Source organism: Anabrus simplex, chromosome 1 (genome assembly GCF_040414725.1).
Source record: "Anabrus simplex isolate iqAnaSimp1 chromosome 1, ASM4041472v1, whole genome shotgun sequence".
In the NCBI taxonomy this organism is placed as follows: Eukaryota; Metazoa; Arthropoda; class Insecta; order Orthoptera; family Tettigoniidae; genus Anabrus; species Anabrus simplex.
This window is the reverse complement of record NC_090265.1, coordinates 984,821,260-984,841,760: the sequence shown is the minus strand read 5'-3', so window position 1 is coordinate 984,841,760 and position 20,501 is coordinate 984,821,260. Positions and strand designations below refer to the sequence as shown.

Below are 20,501 nucleotides of genomic sequence, written 5' to 3'. Positions count from 1 at the left end.
GGCCTCTCACCGCTGGATACCGTGGTTCAAATCCCGGTCACTCCATGTGAGATTTGTGCTGGACAATGCGGAGGCAGGACAGGTTTTTCTCCGGGTACTCCGGTTTTCCCTGTCATCTTTCATTCCAGCAACACTCTCCATTATCATTTCATAGCATCTATCAGTCATTAATTAATCACTTTGGGAGTGGTGACCCCATCGTACTAACAGCCTATATATGATTCATTCATTTTCAGAAGAGAAGAGAATAGAATAAACTGCAAACAACTGGAGGGGTATCACCTTGCTCTCCATTCCAAGCAAAGTTCTGTCATGAGTCGTGCTGAATCGCATAAAGGATTCAGTAGAAAGAAGGCTTCGAAAGGAACAGGCATGATTTCGGTAACCTTGCAGCTGTTTGAATCTCATCAATACACTCCGAATCATCATAGAGCAGAGTGTGGAGTGGCGGAATACCCTCTGCCTTGCATTCGTGGACTTTGAGAAAGCCTTCAATTTTGTAAATCAAAGAATCATGTGGAAGACCCTTGAGGAATACAGAATTCCATCAAAGATTATCAAGACCGTGAAAGAGATGTATGAAGGGTATGAGTGTCTGGTTCTTCATGAAGGGGAACTAACAGAAAAGATAAACTTCAAGTCTGGAGTTTCCTTTGTTCCTGTTCCTACTGATCGTAAATAGTGTGATGAAAAAGGTAATGGGAGGGCGAAAGAGGGGTGTTCAATGGGGGATGAGAGACAGGCTTGAAGATCTTGACTTTGCAGATGACATTTACTTTATGGCACAGCAGTATTGAGTCACAGAAGACAAACTGAATAGGTTGCAGAAGGAAGCAGAACGTGCAGGTCTCATGATCAACAAAAAGCAAGACTAAAGAGATGAGGATTAATTCGGATGTCATGACCAGCTTGACAGTAAATGGAAAGGAAAATGAGCGAGTTGAGTCCTTCCTCTACCTCTGTAGTTACAAGGGATAGGGGAGAAGGGGAAGGGGAAGAGGAAGATGTTCAAAGCCATATCTGGAAGGCACATGGTGTGTTTGTACAGCTCTACCCCGTGTGGAAGAATAGAAACATCTCCAGGAAGACTAAGCTTAGCCTCTTCAACAGCAATGTAAAGTTGATTCTTCTATATGGCTGCGAAACATGGAAAGTTACAAAACAGATCAATAACCAGCTACAGGTGCTCATTCATAGATGTCTGCATTGCATAATAAATGTGAGGTGGCCGGACATAATCTCATCTTTGGACCATGACCAGTCAGCAGCCGACTGACATCCAGATCAAGGAGAGGAAATGGCGCTGGATTGGGCACACATTAAGGAAGCCGGATGGAGCTGTTGAGAGGGCAGCGCTGGACTGGAACCCTCAAGGCACCAGAAAGCGAGGTCGCCCCAAGAAGACCTGGAAGAGGACGATTGAAAAGGAAACTGCAGAGATTGACAAGAACTGGACTGAAGTTAAAAAAATAGCCAGGAACCATACTGTGTGGAGAAATTTTGCCAAGGCCCTATGCTCCACAGTTAGCAACAGGAAATAAGTCAAGTCAAGGTTCTTCAATCTGCCAAAACTAATTTAGGACAAAATACCTGAAAGTGGAAACATTTAGATAACAGATTATACCTGAAAAATAAATATTTAATTAAAACAGAATGGCATGTTGTTTCATTATTGAAAGACCATCATCAGATTCAATCAAATCACACTTATTTTTATTAATTTTTAAAAAAATTATGAATCAATAAATATTATTAAAAAGTGTAAAAAAAATTTTAAAATCCTGTGTAGGCTGCATACTTCTAATAATTGATAGAAATATCAGTGCAGTACTTCCATTGTGCTTTCTCTTTCCTCAGTAGTCCAGCAAGACACTCAGAATATTCATACTGATAAAAGAATAATTTGAAAGCTATGGAAAAGTTAAGGATGAAAAACATAAAATTCCACGTGTCAGGCTTATCTTTAAAGATAATTTGCAACTTAATGTTTTTAGGGTGCACAGATATGGAAATGGTGGCACTGACACTGAATGCAGAATTATCTGATAGAATAATCAGCTATGTAGGGAAAGACACAGAAAGGAACATTATTGTAGCAAGTGATCACAATTTACCTAATGTAAATTTGGTTCCCAGTTTATGGGAGGGTAATGTAAATGACAAAAAGCATGATCAACAAACGGTCAAGAATCTGAAAAGGACAGCTGAATCAGAAAGTGATGGAAACAACCAGAGGGAAAATTATTCTAGATGTGCTGCTGATAAAACCAGATGAACTCTGTAGAGAAACTAATATAGTCCCAGCAGTTGCCTGGTGTGAAAATGGGAAACCATTGAAAACCATCTTCAGGTCTGCGAATGGTGGAATTTGAACCCACTATCCCCAAATGCAAGCTCACAGCTACACAACCCTAACCACATGGCCAACTCGCTTGGTCTAGAGAAATGAATTTAGGAAGAAAGAAAAATTCAGCTCAGAGTAATATCAATGGTGTTTTGCTGAAAGGGAATTATCAGTAAATTTCTACTTTTCAGGAGGTGAAAAAAAGTTTTTAAAAATCAGCTTTTGATATTTCACCAACTTTGTGTACATCAGTATTTGCAGAAATTTTCTGGAAGTCCATTCATATTAACATTACAAGCAGTACTTAAATTCGGCCAGACTGACTGGCTGTTCTAGCACCTTCAGGGAATTTTTCTTTTTGCACAGTGTTTTTAAGGGGATTGCTCAAACGTTACTGGAAAATGTTTTAAAAACCATAATTTCAGAAGAGTATTTTGTAAAATACTATTTTTCATTGTAAGTTTTAGCAAAAATGTTCAAATATCGAAATTTGCTACTTTTATGAGAGAGAGAGAGAGAGAGAGAGAGAGAGAGAGAGAGTGTGTGTGTGTGGGGGGGAGGGGGGGTTGCATGGTTTGAAAGGGCGTAAAATGATGTGTGGGATGTGTTTTGGCACCTAAAGATTTAGAAAGTAAGTATTGGTTACAAGGATAATTTGTTTGCATCACCCTTTTTACAATACACCATCAACATGAATTTTTTTTTTTTTTGCTATTTGTTTTACGTCGTACTGACACAGATAGGTCTAATGGCGACGATGGGACGGGAGAGGGCTGGAAGTGGGAAGGAAGCGGCCGTGGCCTTAATTAAGGTACAGCCCCAGCATTTGCTTGGTGTGAAAATGGGAAACCACGGAAAACCATCTTCAGGGCTACTGACAGTGGGGTTCGAACCCACTATCTCCCGAATACTGGATACTGGATATGGGAATCAACATCTATACTGGATATTGGCCGCACTTAAGCGACTGCAGCTATCGAGCTCGGTACCATCAACATGATGCAGACCTAATCAGCAGTGCTTCCAGTTTTAGTACCAAGCAAGTTGGCCATGTGTTTAGGGTTATGAAGCTGCAAACTTGCATTTGGGAGATTGTGGGCGTGAATTCCAACATCGGCAGCCCGGAAGATGGTTTTCCATGGTTTCCCATTTTCAAACCAGACAAATGCTGGGGTTGTACCTTAATTATTGCCACAGCCACTACTTTCTTAATTATAGCCCTTTCCCATCCTTGCATCACCGAAAACCTTTGATATTAGCGCAACATTAAACCACTAGCAAAAAAAAAACAATGTTTTCATTAATGTTTTGGTGGGCTGAAAGTACTTCGTGGGATTAATATAAGGAAAATGGATGGGAATGTATTGGTACTTGAAGGCAGAAACAGATTCCAGGAAGGAAATTCTGGGGATCATTAATGAACAAAGAGAGTGTGTGCATATGTGAGGACTTACATATTTAGTAAGCAGTATGGAAAGATAGTAGAATATGAGGATAATGCCCAAGCAGAGGTGGTTACTATTACTGGCAAAGTACTGAAATGTACCTATGAAAATAACAACATTTACAAGAAAGATACAAAAGTTGAAAGCTGGAAAAGCAGCTGGGACTGATAAGATTTCTGGGGATATACTAAAGAAAATGGGTTGTGATATGGTGCTGTGCCTAAAATTTTTTATTTGATTTCTGATTGCATTAAGGAGCTATACCAAATGAATGGAGAGTTCCTATTGTAGCCCCACTGTACAAAGGAAAGGTGTAAGACTTGCCTATAAAGATAATACAGTAAGCTACTTGATGTTTTTGGGGTGTACAGGCCTGGCAAGGCTGGCACTGATGCAGAATTATTTGAAAAGATAATCAGCTCTGTGGGAAACAATATGGAAAGGAATGTTATTGTAGCAGGTGATCTCAATTTACCTAATGTTAATTGGGAAGGTAATGCGAACGAGAGGAAGCATGACCAATATGACAACTTAATGTGGGAAAAACAGCTGAATTAGAAAGTGATGGAGCCAACTAGTGGGAAGAATATTCTTGATATGGTGCTGGTAAGACCAGATGAGCTGTGATAGAAAGGAAGGTTGTAAAAGTAGGACTATTAGGCAGTACCATAATTATGGCTGAAGAGACAGGAATGAGGGAGTTCTTGAAAAGTAATTATGATTGGTGAAAAACAATAAAAGTCTAAACAAACTGTGAGATGGTTTGTTGAATATTGTGAAAACAGGTATGTACCTTTATAGGTGGTAAGGAATTGTAAGGACCCGCTACGTTATAACGTGGAAGGAGAGATTGAAGAACTTACTAGAAAATTGCTAGTGAAAAAGAGAGCTAAGGATAGCATGATGGCAAGCATATTAACTCATTTAGCTTCCATAGACTGCACAATTACATACACTCACTGGCAAAAAAAAAAAACAGCGAAACACTACGTATTTCAGACAAAAATTAATGTTAGTCCACTTGAAACACGATAAAAAATCAGTACAACAGTTGGTAAACATTGTTGATCGTGACTGTCACAACAGTCCACCAGTATGAATTTGGAAATGTCGAAACCTAAAGCTCTACAAAGTTTTTTACGCAGTCCATTTGTCCACATGTTTTCAACACATTTCCATTGCCTCAATATTAGGTATTACCACCTCTAGCTGCAGTTACAACTGTGATATCAGGCATGATCAGGATGCAATCTTGAATGTTGTCTTGTGGTATGAGCTCCCATTCTGCCTGGAGCGCAGCCTGAAGTTGAGCCACTGTGTCAGAGGAACGACTCCTAGCACATCCCTCAAGCGTATACCAGACATGTTTTATTGGGTTTAGGTTGGGAATATGAGCAGGCCATACTAAGCGCTCAATTCTGACTTCATCCAGGTACCCTCGTACATAAACTACAACGTGTGGGCGAGCAATATCATGCATCAGGATAAAGTTCTTGCTGTTGACAGGTTCAAAAGGCACCACGTGATCCACTAAAATCTCCGATGTATTGGTGGACTGTCAGACTTCCATTCTTAACTAACACATGCACCGTGCGCACATTAGTGGTAATCCCAGCCCAGACCATCACAAGCCTCCATTGAACAGTGTCCTTGCAGAGAAAGTACAGGGTGTTTCCTGGACCTTCTTCATACTCTCTCCCTTCCATTTGGTGCCCTCCAACAGAATCTGGATTGATCTGTGAACAGCACTGAGCTCCACTGGTCCACAGTCAAGTTTCGATGGACGTTTGCGAATTGCATCCAAGAGTCACGGTGCTCACATGTAAGCATAGGTCCTGTGGCGGGCCTCTTGGACTTTAAATACGCTTCATGCAACCTCCTTCTTACTGTCCTTTCGCTGATGTTTGTGCCCCAAACTTGCTGCAAACAACTTCTGGCCTCCACAGCGGTTGTGTTTCGATTGAAGAACTTGCATTATGAGAAAGCGATCATTGCACTCAGTAGTGCTTCTCCCAGAACCGAGCCTCCTGGTGTAGATATTGTCCTCTCTGTACCTTTTAACAGTTCTGTAAACATCAGAACAAGACGGGTCTATAACATCCTCTACTAATGTCCCTTTGCTGCATTTTCAGGTGAAAGAGCCATTATGACCTGACTTAGAATAACCGTTGAAGTCAAGCCCTAATGTCCATAAAAATAAGCAGCACAAGAATTCACAGCAATAAACCTTAAGACAACTTGTTGTGGTTCTTCTTGTCAAAAGACAGGAAACGTCAGCATTGGTGTTGTGATTGTCACGATCAGTACCAGTAGTATCAATTATTGTGCTGAAACTTCTCATATAGGCTAATTAACTTATGATACATTGCTGTATTGTTGCAGTGTCATAACTTTTTTTTTTTTTTTGCTAGTTGCTTTACGTCTGACACAGATGGGTCTTATGGTGACGATGGGATAGGAAGGCCTACGAGTGGGAAGGAAGTGGCCGTGGCCTTAATTAAGGTACAGCCCCAGCATTTGCTTGGTGTGAAAATGGGAAACCACGGAAAAACATCTTCAGGGCTGCCGACATTGGGATTCGAACCCACAATCTCCTGGATGCAAGCTCACAGCCGCGCGACTCTAACCACATGGCCAACTCGCCTGGTACATATAATTTATACAAGGTTTCAAATGTACTAACATGATTTTTTGTCTGAAATACATAGTGTTTCTGTCTGTCTTTTTTTTCTTTGCCTGCAAGTGTACTATGTAATATGACAACAGTATAGGAATTGTCAAGTGATTCATTAAAATTAACAATAATCTCTGCACAGTGATGTGCACTTTGTAAATAAACAAATATCTTGACATTAGAACAGCATATATTAATTAATAGTAAAATTAATTATTAATATTTACATGACCCGGGGCAGGCATCAACTACCAGGCGGGTGGCGGATAGCGAATGGCCCTCAATGTGGAGGTTAGCCGCAAACAAGGGGAAACCTGAATAAGCAGTCCCAGACCGAGGAAAATTGCTGCCTTCCAGAGAGAGGAAGAAACCTCAAAGGCTAAGGGAAGAAACCCTGACAGAAAATCTAGCAGGCAGAGGGCTATGAGGGAGGCAGACCCTCCCACTAGGCTTTGGAAGTAGGGCTGATATCCCAAGTGTCCGAGATACAATTGTTAAAAGAAACTACAGAAGCAAAACTGGACTGATTAAATTGTTGAGGACTAAGTGAAGAAAAAGGATTATGAATATGGCAACATGGAATAAGGCAGCTGTAGAAGCCAGGGGTGAAGAGTGAAGGAGACTGAAGAAGCTGGCCCGAGACAGAACTCGCTGGAGGACCCTCTGGAAAATCTTGACACTGCAAGGTAGAAGAGGACCAAGTAAAAAAAGAAAATGTTTAAATGAAACAAAATAAACATTTATGAAGGAGGTATTAGCTGTAAGAACATAACCAATGAGACACCAACGCTCTTTTTAAAGCTGTTTACAAGATATTCGGAATGTTTTAAAAGTTAATAACAGCACAGTTACCAATATAATCACAATTAATAGGAGACAAAATAGAAATCTCTAATGGAGGTATCAACCATAAGTACATAACCAGTGAAACATCGACACACATTTTAAACCTATTTACAATATATTAAGGTTACAAGTTAATAAAAGCATCATTACCAGCACTTCTTCAGTACAAGCTTATTATATAATTTTATTCCAACTGAGTCTATGTGTCACAAGGCAATTGTTTTACTCTTATGCTCCATAAGGATAATATTTCTTGTTCATGTCTGGTGATTGCCACAGTTATTTCACATGTAGTATGCATGTAGTCTATATGCTTGGTACTGGGTGTATCTCTTAAATAATAGTCTGTAATGGTCGAACCTGTTACGTCTCGATATAATTCTGATGGCTCATTTGTGTATTTGAAAGATAACATCAGGATGTGATTTGTAGCAACCCCAGTGATCAATAGCATAAGAGATGACTGAATGGAAATACCCAAAATATGCTATTCTATGATATTCCCCACTACAACTATTAGACAGAATCCTTCAGGCAAAGCAAAGAGAACTTAGAGATTTCCCTAATTTATTCATATTTAAAGGAGATTTCAAATACCATTTTTCAGGATTGTAATGATGTTAAGTTTCTGAGATATGCTGTAGATATTATTTCAAAAATTCACCCGCTTTTTCAGTTATTTTGACCCCCTTAAATAGATTTTCCAAAAACAAAAGAATGTGTGTTTCTTTATTTTGAAAGGAGATTCTATGTACCATTTTTCACGTTTTTGAGATATAAGTATGCTCATAAAAAAAATTCAACTCCTTTTTCACTTCTTTTCACTCCCTCCCAAGTGGACTTTCAAAAAACAAAACAGAAACATGTTTCTTCTTCAAAGAACAGTTTAAATACCAATTTTCACATCTGTAACATGTTATGTTTCTGAGATATACTGTAGACATTCTTATTTTAAAAATTCACCTGCTTTTTCAATTCTTTTGACTCCCTTATGTGGATTTTCTGAAAACAAAAAAATATGTATTTACTTTTAAAGGATATTACAAATACCATTTTTCACATCTGTAAAATCTTCAGTGAGATAACTATCCCCACAAAAAGGATTCAATCCCTTTTTCAGTCCTTCCCCCTCCCCCCAGTGGGTTTTCCTTAAAAAAAAAAAGGGGGGTTCTTTTATTTTTAAAGGAGATTCCAAATACCAATTTTTATATCTGTAACATGTTAAGTTTTTGAGATATACTAATTTTAAAAATTCACTTCCTTTTTCACTTCTTTTTACCCCCTGAAGTGGATTTTCTGAAAGAAAAAAGTATGTGGTTCTTTATTTTTGAAGAAAATTCCATGTCCCGATTTTCACATCTCTAATATGTTCAGTTTTGGAGATATAAGTATCCTCATAAAAATAATTAACCCCTTTTTCACTTCTTTCCATTCCCCTTAATTGGATTTTCCAAAAGCAAAAAATAATTAGTTTATTTTTAAAGGAGATTCCAAAGACCAATTATTACATCTGTAAACTGTTAAGTTTTTTTTTTTTTCAATTTATTACTGAAAACGCACGCATGCCGTGCAGAATACCATTACATTACATTTACATTACTTTTCTTTGCTATAAGCTACGATGGATTTCTGTCTATTCCTGCATTTTACAATATGGTATCTATCACAGAATTCCAAGCACAACTCACACACACATTCGTCATTTGGTTCGTGAAATAATTTGTTGCAGCACACCTTGTGGTGGAAACCATGGATAGCCAATCTCGTCGTCACGTGTCGCATATCATGATTAGCTTCCATCCAGGTCCTGTCTTGCATAGCAGATGTTGCATAGAAGTCCTCCGGAATGTTGTTTTTCTTTTCATGCAGATCTTGTATAAGTTGTTTGAAGCTTGTATTAGCTGGAAGTATGAGCTCGCATCTCAGATCCTCTATTAAGAAGGTCTTCCTGGTAAGCTCGTACACTAGCCTCAATCTTGCATTCTGCGGGACTCCCAAAATTCTCTTCAGGTATCTAGCCTTTACTCACTCCAATTCTTCCAGCTGTTAGTATGTGAGGTACTCTCCCACTAATTCTAGGCTATACGTCATCAGAACAGGTAGTATCTTTAACCTAAACAGGTCCATAGCTGTGCTAATCGATAGTTGTGTGATGTTTCTGATTTTATTCATAGCTCTAGTGGCCGCCACTGCTCTAGATCTTATATGTAAACTGAAACTCTTTCCCGTTTGAATTATGATACCTAGATATTTAAAATTGTTAGCCCTCTTGAGTAGTTTGCCATTGCATTTGACATTCTCTGCTTCAGAGAGTCTTCCTCCTTTCCTAAACACTACCAATTCCGTCTTCTCTTCGTTTATCTTGATGTCATTTCTCTCCGCCCATTCACATAGTGTGTTTAGCGATACTTGCAGTTTATCTATATCTGTCGCTGTGATGGCCATGTCATCAGCATATACGTATGTGCTTGTTCCTGCCATTCCTTTGGTGACATCATTCGTGAGAACATTAAACAGGATAGGGCTGAGTGGATTGTCTTGGAGGACACCGTTCGTCTGTGACAGCCAGTCAGATATGCCTATTCCATCATCTATCTGTATGTAGTTTTCTGCCAGTATATTCGATATCAGGGTTGTTGTGCTCGTTCTTCCAGTTAGTTCCTCCAATTCATCTATTAATACCTTTCTGTTGACCATATCGAAGGCTTTTGAGTAGTCAACAAAAACCACATATAGTTTTCCTTTTGGTCTTTCTATTGTCTGTTTTATTTGTTCCAACAGGTTTTCTACTGCCAGAGTTGTGGACCTTCCCTTTCTAAAACCAAATTGTTCCTCTGGTAGAAGGGGTTCTAGCTTCTCTGCCAGCCTTTTGGCGAGGATTCCTGTTAGGAGTTTCAGTGATGTAGATTCCAACGCTATTCCTCTATACACGTTTGGGTTCTCTTTGTCTCCTTTTCACTTGTATAATAGCTTGATTGTTGACTTTCTCCATTCGTCTGATATACCTCCTAATTCTAAACATTTATTTAGAAGGGAGGTCCATATCGGTAGGTATTCTTGTGCTGTCTGCTTTAAGTGTTCACTTCTTATTCCATCTACTCCTGGTACTCTGTTATTCCTCATTTTCTGTATCGCTTTCGCAATTTCATCCGTGGTGAAGATCTCATCAGCTTGTGGAGTCATAGCTGTCTTAATCATGGGTCTTGTTTCTTTTGAGCAAATTACTATTCTTTCAACAAGGGGAAATGTTCTCTCAGTTTTAATTACTGTATCGAGGGGTGAAAGTACCTCTTAGGGTTAATATAAAGAAAGATCTTCATTGTTGTAATCTCATTAACAAGGTTGTAAATAAAGGTTACAGATCTCTTCATATGGTTATAAGGGTACTTTGGGGCCATAGTAAGGATGTAAAGGAGAGGGCATATAAGTCTCTAGTAAGACTGGAATTAGATTATTGGACCCATACCAGAATTACTTGGTACAAGAACTGAGAAAGATCCACTGGAAAGCAGCATAATTTGTTCTGGGTGATTTCTGACAAAGAAAGGGTATGTATGAGAAAACATGTATGAGGGAAGTAAGAGCTGTGTGAAGGTGGACAGAGAGAAGACAGCATGCTTCAGTTTAGAGAGTTGTCTTAGGCATGGAAGTACTCTTTCACTGCTATTGTTTATTATAGTGATGGACAGATTACTTGATAGTTTGGCTGGAAGGAATGAAGAGGCTAAAATGAAAGCAATGCTGTTTGCTGATGATTTAATGATATGAAGCGATAATGAAGAAGTGATAATAAGAATATTGTTTGTTTTATGTCCCACTAACTACTTTTACAGTTTGTGAAGATGCCGAGGTATCTATATCCTCTGTTCAGGGAGCTATGAAAATTAAAAGTTCCACTAGGTCTCGCAAGCCAAATGCAGTCGAGATCAGAAGACTACAAGGGGGTTGACTAAGTGAGGTCCGACAGAAAGATGAAAGTGGTGAACCTGGTAGAAATACCTGGAAGCAATGTCAGACATGGCTAGGGATCTCGTGGTCTCAAGTTTAGTGGCCTCTTATGACAGGCAGGGAATACCGTAGACATATACTACGTCCCAACCAACGGGCGTAACTTCCTTTTGTTGCACAGGTATTCTCAGAAGGTAAACAAAATTACAGCCATAAGTAATGGAAAACAACACCTAAGAAACTCTCTTTCTCACAACGAAGAACCAGTTAGAGACAGGCAAAATGGCAGGTAACCTCTCTCTCAGAAACTGGAAGCGGAAATGAAATGAAACATGTCTTCCTGTAGTGCTAATTTTAAAATTACTGTATGATGCCGAATTATCCTTCTTAATTCTTCTCATAACCAAATATATGCCAGGAAGATTCATTGCGCTCATTTCATTGTAGCATTACTAACTCATTGAACTGATAATACAGCTAAATATCAAGATAAGAATATCTAGGCAATGAAGTGGCAGCCACCATAGTAGTTACAGCCAACAATTAGTTTGCTGAGCTTCAACCAGGGAGCTGTAATGAGTATGTTTACCAGTTTATATTGTTCATGTCATCGTATTTTCATCACAATCTAACGTGTCGTGACCAGGATTGTAGCCACCATATAATAGTCACATGCAACAGTTAGTTTGCTCAGCTTCAACCAGGGCCCTGTAACGAGTACCTTTAGCAGTATATATATTTCATGTTGCTGTGTTGTTTCTTCCCTGGTCAACTGTACGTGGGTTAGTCAAGAGTTGGAAAGGCACTCTATTCATCTTAGCTCCAAGTGGAAGGACATTTAATATATTTTATCTAGTAGCTCTGTAAGGAAACTTGTATGGTAAAATAAATATCATTATAAGGTGTATTGACAAGGCAGACTCAAGTAAAAACTATTTTAAATAGTTCTTTAACCCTCCAAGTGATACGTAAAAACCTCTTAAGTGATAAGCGACTGTAACGTCTTAGTACAAGTTTCTTTTAAAAATTAATAAAAAATAAAATGATAGTAAAATATATCATATTACATATCATTTTGTACAGCATAAACTAGAGAATGTGATTATGTAATAATATTGGGTACATGCCTTGATTCCATTTTATTGTGGGTGGTGAATTACATTTTTTCACTTTTGAAACAAACAATGTTTCAAATTTCACAGTACGTAGCTTCAAAACTATAAAAGACCGAAACAAAAGGTAAATGTATAAAATGTTCACCATTTTGTTAGCAACAAAAGATTTAGAGTACATATTTACCGTAAAACTAAAGAACAGAAAGCTATGTACAAAAAACCAAAACTATGTACATCTCGTCGGGCATAATTATTTACTTCGTGTCACTTGCAAGAGTTTTTCTTTTCCTCCCCTTTACCATGGGCCTGGAGTAGTGTTTCCACTTATGGTTGCAAGTAGGATGAATGCCACAATTACACTTAGGGCACTAGAATTAGCTTCGCTTTCTTTTTATCATCCTCATTTTCTGACGAGTCACCACTCAAAGAAACTGCTTTTGGTATTTCGTCACCTGGCAAATCACTGTCATCACTGAAAACATAATTTTCATAATCTTTTTCTATCATATCCTAAATATCATCAGAACAACATGGATCACACATTTTAGTTTATTGAAACACTAACCAATCAAGTAGAATAACATTAGAAAACTGCCATGTGGTGTGACGCTTCGAGCGACTGACGCTAAGATTTGTTTTAGTCAGTACATAAGCAAAACGACCTATTCGATAATTCAGCTAGATGAATTGAAATAGCCAATGAACTGAACTATTGATTAGTGCAAAGTTTGACAATATTCATTAAATGGTTGCCCAGCAACACGGCTCTAAAGAAATGAGTCGTTAATAACGACTTTATCATTTCACAAAGGCATAAATGAGTCGTTATTAACGACTCATATCACTTGGAGGGTTAACAGATGCAGACAAGTCAATACAGGATCAAACATAATACCTATTATGGTTAAGTTTATCAACAGGAAAAAATAGTTAATTTTATGCAGTATGGTCTTTTATATTGTTGTAATATTATTAATACCATCCACTGAACCATATCTTGAGCAATGAAAGTAACAATTAAAATAAAATAATGTAATTCCTGCAATTTATGTAAAAACCAGGTGTGTTAATAAATTTAATGTTTTAATTTGCTTTAAATAAATAGTTTTAAAATATGTAACAGCTGAAATAATAAACACGGGCAAAGCCATGGGTACATGCTAGTTTTAAATATTTGTGAAGATCATTGAGGAAAGTGAAACAGGAATGGAAATAAACGAATGCAGCAGAAAGACAGACCAGTTCTGTAGGTACGTAAGAGGTTTGTGAGTTGTCGGAGAAAGCCAGTACCCATAAGATTGAAATGACAGTCACCAAGCTCGATAGCTGCAGTCGCTTAAGTGCGGCCAGTATCCAGTATTTGGGAGATAGTGGGTTCGAGCCCCACTCTCGGCAGCCCTGAAGATGGTTTTCCGTGGTTTCCCATTTTCACACCAGGCAAATGCTGGGGCTGTGCCTTAATTAAGGCCACGGCCACTTCCTTCCCACTCCTAGCCCTTTCCTGTCCCACCATTGCCATAAGACAAATCTGTGTTGGTGCGATGTAAAGCCAATAGCAAAAAAAAAAATATGTATGACAGCCTTCAAAATCAATATCAACAGATATATTATTTATCCTGCGGTTTAGTTTGAATTGCACACTAACCAGCCCAGTGAAGTACATGAGGAAAAGAACATTTACGAACCAAGTATCCCCTTTTACTGGTGTGAATGTGGTCTGGATAACAATGAGGTGATAGACCTCAAGAGGAACAGTACCTGAATTCTTTGAAGGATTCCGCTCAAGATTCAACCTCCCAATATCATTCACGAAGAATGTGATCCTCAAAGCCTTGAAAGGTTTGCCATCAATAATGATACATCTACTGTGTAATATAGTAATTAATATGATCAGCATACTTTGTCCTCTTGGGGGAAGTGCCTCTGAATGTGTATGTACACTTTATATATGGAACAGAGAAGTACCATAACGGTGCAAACAGATTTTATATAACATCTACTTTGTTCCCATACTGTTTTATGCATCATATACATGGGTAATGCAGGAAAGAGATAAAAGTAGGATAGGCCTACAAGCCTGTGAGATGAAGTTTCATAGGAGTATAGTCATAGGATTGGAGTGACAAGATTGGATAGATGAAGGAATGAAATAGAGAGGGGGGGGTAATGAGGGAGGAACCCATAGCAGCTAGAATAAAAAGGTCACTATTACAGTGGTATGGGCACATGAGGAGAATGAACAAGGAAAGATTGTCGAGAAGGGTGTCTGATATGAGAATAGACAAAGGAGATCTAGAGGAAGGTCAGGAGACAGATGGCTACAAGGAGTTAAAGAGGGGTTAGAAGGCAGAGGAATCGAATGGAGAGAGAAAGATAGAGAACAATGTGAGCAGATGGAAGACAGTGGAGAGGTTTATGTTCTCAACAGATTCATTCGAGACTCATTCTTAGAGACTGTTCAAGATGATGATTTATGGTACCTACCATTAAGGTATCAACATCAACGAAAAATTGAATGAATAGTGATTCTCTTTATTTTATGAAAATGGTCGACCACCTCATTTGTAATGAAGAGAGAGAAGATATCTTTTAACAATATTAAGCCTGTGATTTTCACATTGAATACATTCTTTTAGACCGAGCAATTTGGCTGTGTGGTTAGAGTAGTATAGCTGTAAGCTTGCACTCAGGAGATGGTCGGTTCGAATTTCACTGTCGGGAGCCCTGAAGATGGTTTTCTGTGGTTCCCCATTTTCACTCCAGGCTGTACCTTAAGGCCACAGCTACTATCTTCCTATTCCTAGCCCTTTCCCATCCTTGCCTCACCGAAAACCTTTGATGTGTTAGTACAAAATTAAATCATTAGCAAAAAAAAAAAAAAAAAAAAACAGTATAGGAAAATAACTTTTATTTACAGTTATTTAAAACATTTGGGATATCTTGTAGGCTATCATATGAAATAAATTGACCTTAAAACATATGTAAGAATAAGGGAGACAAGTTTGTTGTGGTAATTTACTGTAGAGGATACTAATAATATCATACAATACTTTATTTTGATCTGTTGTTAGTTATTTTGATTTTAATATCCCCAGTCCTATTTCCAGCTACCTAGTTATTTTTATATTTTAGAGAAAGAAAGGAGGGGGGGAGGGAGACTGAGAGAGAGAGATAGTGTGTGTGCACGCACGTGCGCGTGTAATTTCTCTGGGATGATAGGAACTAATATATTAGGTTTGTACTGCAACCTATGTAGTGATTATTATTTTAACCCTGGAACAGTAACAGTGGGGCACTCAAAATGCCCTGGAGAATTTTCGTTCCCTGATTAAATTATATAGGCACACCTGATAAGCACCCACCTCCTGTGACTTGACCTCGACTGTCTTTCTGTCAATATATGTACTTCTTAGCAGTGACAGTTATTTATACCCAAAGCAGTGTCTCTAGGGTGTTCAGTACCCCACAATACGGCCAATGTAACCTTTTCTTCTTTGTCGCTAGTATTATTCTTGAAACCTATCTGCATATAATGGTTTAGTTCCTGATATATGTTAATAAAATGGATCATCTTCAAAGTGATAAACAAGTTTTACAAGATGTAGACAGATCAGAGTGTGATATAAATCTTCGAGGACTTCAAATCTATACTCCAAGATCCAAGGACTCAATACCTCTGTAGTGTGCTCAGAATTCAAAACATTTATGTGTTTACATTGTCGCTTGGTATTTTGTTGTAATTGTGAGAAGTGAAAATTGTGATTATGTTCAAAGATGATCAAGGAATGAACGTCTACAAAAACTGTGAAATAACATATTTAACACTTTTGTTTTTATACACTGTTATTTTAATTTTATAACCTTAATATTTATAGTATCCTGTGCCACAAGGTTAATTTTACTCCTTTGTATTTGCTGTTTTTAGTAATACACACTTGTAATATGTCTAGAGTTGTGTTTCTCTTCTGGGGTACTCAGTCCCCCAGCATAGCATAAATGTTTCTGGAGAGTAAGGATACTGTTCCAGGGTTAATAGGAAATACAACTGGGCAACCATCCTATATTAACACTAACTGAGGGGGAAAAATGAAGGTATTGGCAAAAGAAATGGAAGGCCCATGAAGGGCATGAAAATGAAAGACTCCCTAAACCTCATTAACCCAATATCGTAGCTATCGGAAGAGAACAAAAGTTGACCAAGGGAGGTCGGATAGGGATGTTCAAAGTGAGAAAGAAGTCTGACACAAGTATGTAGCCTATATCTTGATGTTTCCTTTATAATTATGCCATATGTCTGCCTACATTTTGGTTGTGAATGTGGAATTTATTCTTATCTGGAATGTTTATGGCATGCAGACATTAAAACTGAACGGCCTATTGAGATAGTTATCCTTTCGTGCTTAGAATGTAGGGAATGTGTAGTCCTATTGTTGCAGCGGTTTGTCGCCGTCATTATCCATACTGGTACTGATAACTCTGCTTTTAACTGATGATTGGTTTTCTTGAAATACTAACGGCTAGCTAATGATATTGAAGATATTAAACTATTTATACATAGACCTATATACTAGTATATTAAGTCCAGATAAGAGATATTGCATGTACAGCCATGACCTAGGTTTAACTTCGCACACGCGTATATTGTCCTCTCCCAGCCTTTCTGTAAACATCCCTCCAACATATGCGGCATGAGAAACATTCTTTTAATTGATGTTCATGAAGATCGCTGCAAGGATTATTTTTCCTTACCTTAGTAACTATAAAGAGATCCTCTCGACGAACTTTGCCGGCGTCTAGCCATCGTCGTAATGCCCGACCGATCGCCTCTTCATTGTTGTAGTTAAATGCTGTATCGATATGACGGTATCCCTCTTCTAATGCTGCCTCTACTGCCTTTTCAACTTCGTCCGATTTTGCCTTGAAATATATTGGGATACATAAGTACAGAACCACACTATGCACCTGAATGTTTATTTACGTAAATTAACCTGACACTGTTTCAGAAGAGTTTTGGGAACCGATACATACTGCAACAAAGCTCATTTTCACATACCTGCCAAGTTCCCAGTCCAATAACGGGCATTTCCTGCCCTGTTAATAGTGTCACAGAACTCATTCTATGGAACCAGCTATTCACACGGACGTCTAGTCTTGAATGCGTCGATTTTGCGCACCACGTGAGCTCCGATTCAGTTATTTTGGGTCGGCAGACGTAGTACAGACCTTGCCCAATCGATCCGCTGTGAACGTACTGCCGAAATGAATGAATATACAAGTCCTGCGAAACTAGACCAAATGATAATTTCAAAAGCTTATGCCGACCTACCGCTACCAAACACTGGAATACCATGGAAACAAAACAATATATGACAAAGAGAACTCGAAGTTAGTTGCAGTCGCCCTTGGCTCACGTCTTACTAAAGCGAATAGCTTCATCCGAGAGAGCTCGCATTTATGAAGACGAAAGGATTCGATAATAATAACAATAATGATGATTACTGATAACAAATATAAGGTTTTGTGTTTGTATTAGGCCTATGCGATATGTGAAAGTAAAGTATAATATAGCGTTAGACAATTAATGCTCTTACTTTTTCTGTAAAAAATTATTTCTGTATATGCATTACCTATATTTAGGAAACGGCTTACTGTAAAGCATCAGTGTATTGAAACATGAAGAATAATTATACGGAAGAATCAATAGTTTTCATATACAGTGGCAGAATCATAATACGGCAGTCGTGCTTATACTGGTAATTTGTAGCAAGTAATCAGTTTTATTTTGTGATTAATTTTTAGTTTCAATTTCTTTTATCATCCACTTGTATTGCAATTGTAATATCTGTCCGACAACCTGCGTTATTGAAGTGTTCGAGTTAAAGCTGTTATGCTGAATTTTCGTTTTAGAGATTTGATAGGTGCCACAGGAATGCAGGTGAAGAAGTAGGCCTATTCGAGAATTTCACTAATAATAATATTATTTGCTTTACGTCCCGCTAACTACTTTTGCAGTTTTCGGAGACGCTGAGGTGCCGGAATTTAGTCCCGCAGGAGTTCTTTTACGTGCCAGTAAATCGACCAACCCGAGGCTGACGTATTTGAGCACCTTCAGATACCACCGGACTGAGTCAGGATCGAACCTACCAAGTTGAGGTCAGAAGACCAGCGCTCTACCATCTGAGCCACTCAGCCCGACGAGCATTTTACTCAAGTGAATGTGGAAAATATTTGAGAACGATCACCTTCAGTACCATCGTCACCGAAAAAATTGACATTTTGTGAGATGGTTTACCGGTACTTTTGAGAACAGTCTAGAGTTTACTCTTTGTATCACTGCTGGGTTTATATCAGAATAGAAACATTTCATGTTCGTAATAAGTTGTTCTCTGATAGAAGTTTAGCTCGGAACATTCAACATTGTCATCCGGCAACAAGTTAAAACTGTAGCCAAGAGGGGCTATTTTTGCTCTCGACAATTTGATGATGATGCCATAAGTTCATCATCTAGGTTATGACCTGAAACTTCGGATGCCAATGCTTGTAAACTAGTCTTCAGTTATACATTGGTTGAAAAAGAAAACAAAACTTTTGTAATATTTAAATATAGTATACAATGTAGCAACAGTGGCATGCATGGCAAGATCAAACACTGGCTATCGTTGAGATATTCTACATCAAAAAGCTAAGCAGGGGCAGAGTGGGGAAATTCTTATCACTTAAGCGATACTAATAGAAATCAGCTACCGGTACTTTTACAGTATTTTCAGGAAATCAAGCAAAATGGATCATTGTTTATTGACATATTATCTTCTTGGTTACACATGGAAGTATAGAAAATGTTGGAGATTATTAGAGATTATTACAATACTACCGTGCCTGCTATGATCGGAGTTATCCCAAAACATGGGTAATTCCGATCTCCTATTCGGAACCTTAGAAAAAACACGCAATAAATAAAGCACAGTTAGTCACTTAAAACAATAAATCACAGTTTTTGATGTGTCACTGCACATTGCATGGATCCAATCTGAACATACGGTGCATCTAAACCACAGTTCATTGTTCTGGCCTTCATCACCACATAGGGTGCAAATGTCTTTCTCGCTGCAAATTATGGGCTCTTATTTCATCGTCATAGAGATCAAGAGGACCCCAACTTGCCATATTGGAAATTACACATTGCCACCACTTAACGAATTTAGATATTAAAACTGTAAAGGTTCGATTACATTGAGCGAGTTTACTAACAACTAGCTGCTATTAGTAAGCTCGCTCAGTGTAATCATGTTCACTAGCTAATTAGCAGATTATAAACAATCTGTGAGAAAAGTTTTTTTTTTTTTTTTTTTTTTACGTCGCACCGACACAGATAGGTCTTATGGCGACGGTGGGACAGGAAATGCCTAGGAGTGGTAAGGAAGCGGCCGTGGCCTTAATTAAGGTACAGCCCCAGCATTTGCTGGTGTGAAAATGGGAAACCACGGAAAACCATTTTCAGGGCTGCCGACAGTGGGGTTCAAACCTACTGTCTCCCGAATACTGGATACTGGCCGCTCTTAAGCGACTGCAGCTATCGAGCTCGGTGAGAAAAGTTAAAAGCCGGGCTACTTTATTCGGTACTCGCTGGCGTGTGAGCTTGTTAGCTAGTAAACTAGCCGTGTGTCATCATAGTTGCTAGTGGACTAGCTGCGAGTAACCCGGTGGTTCCTGGTTTGTGTCTACAAAAAAATTTTTGAGATTAGGCTATCCATTTTGATGATTTACTGGAGATGTAGATGGATGCTTTAAAAAAAAGAAAAAAGGGTACGAAAATGAGAACTGTTTTTCGTTAAGTTCATTATAAAGACGTTGGAAAATCACCTTTTAATTTTGTAATAATAATAATAATAATAGTGTTATTGTATTTACGTCCCACTAACTACTTTCACGATTTTCAGAGACACCGAGGTGCCGTAACTTTGTTCCGCAATTCTTTTACGTACCAGTAAATCTACCGACACGAGGCTGGCATATTTGAGCACCTTCAAATACCACCGGACTGAGCCAGAATCGAATCTGCCAAGTTGGGGTCAGCGCCTCAACCGTCTGAGCCACTCATCCCGGCGCTTTTTACTTTTGTGTTGCAAATT

At 38.5% G+C, this 20,501-nt stretch overlaps 1 protein-coding gene across 1 annotated transcript in view; it reads right to left on the bottom strand.

The window, feature by feature from the left end:
* LOC136857852 (1,5-anhydro-D-fructose reductase) overlaps positions 1-17,794 on the bottom strand; it is a 59,315-nt gene extending 41,521 nt beyond the window's left edge. Inside the window, exons 1-2 of the mRNA XM_067136836.2 lie at positions 17,426-17,794; positions 17,122-17,289 (exon numbers count right to left, since the gene is read on the bottom strand). Of these exons, the coding sequence (XP_066992937.2) occupies positions 17,122-17,289; positions 17,426-17,722 (465 nt within the window). The 5' untranslated portion in view covers positions 17,723-17,794. The remainder of the gene's footprint in view (positions 1-17,121; positions 17,290-17,425) is intronic.
* Positions 17,795-20,501: the final 2,707 nt, after the last annotated feature.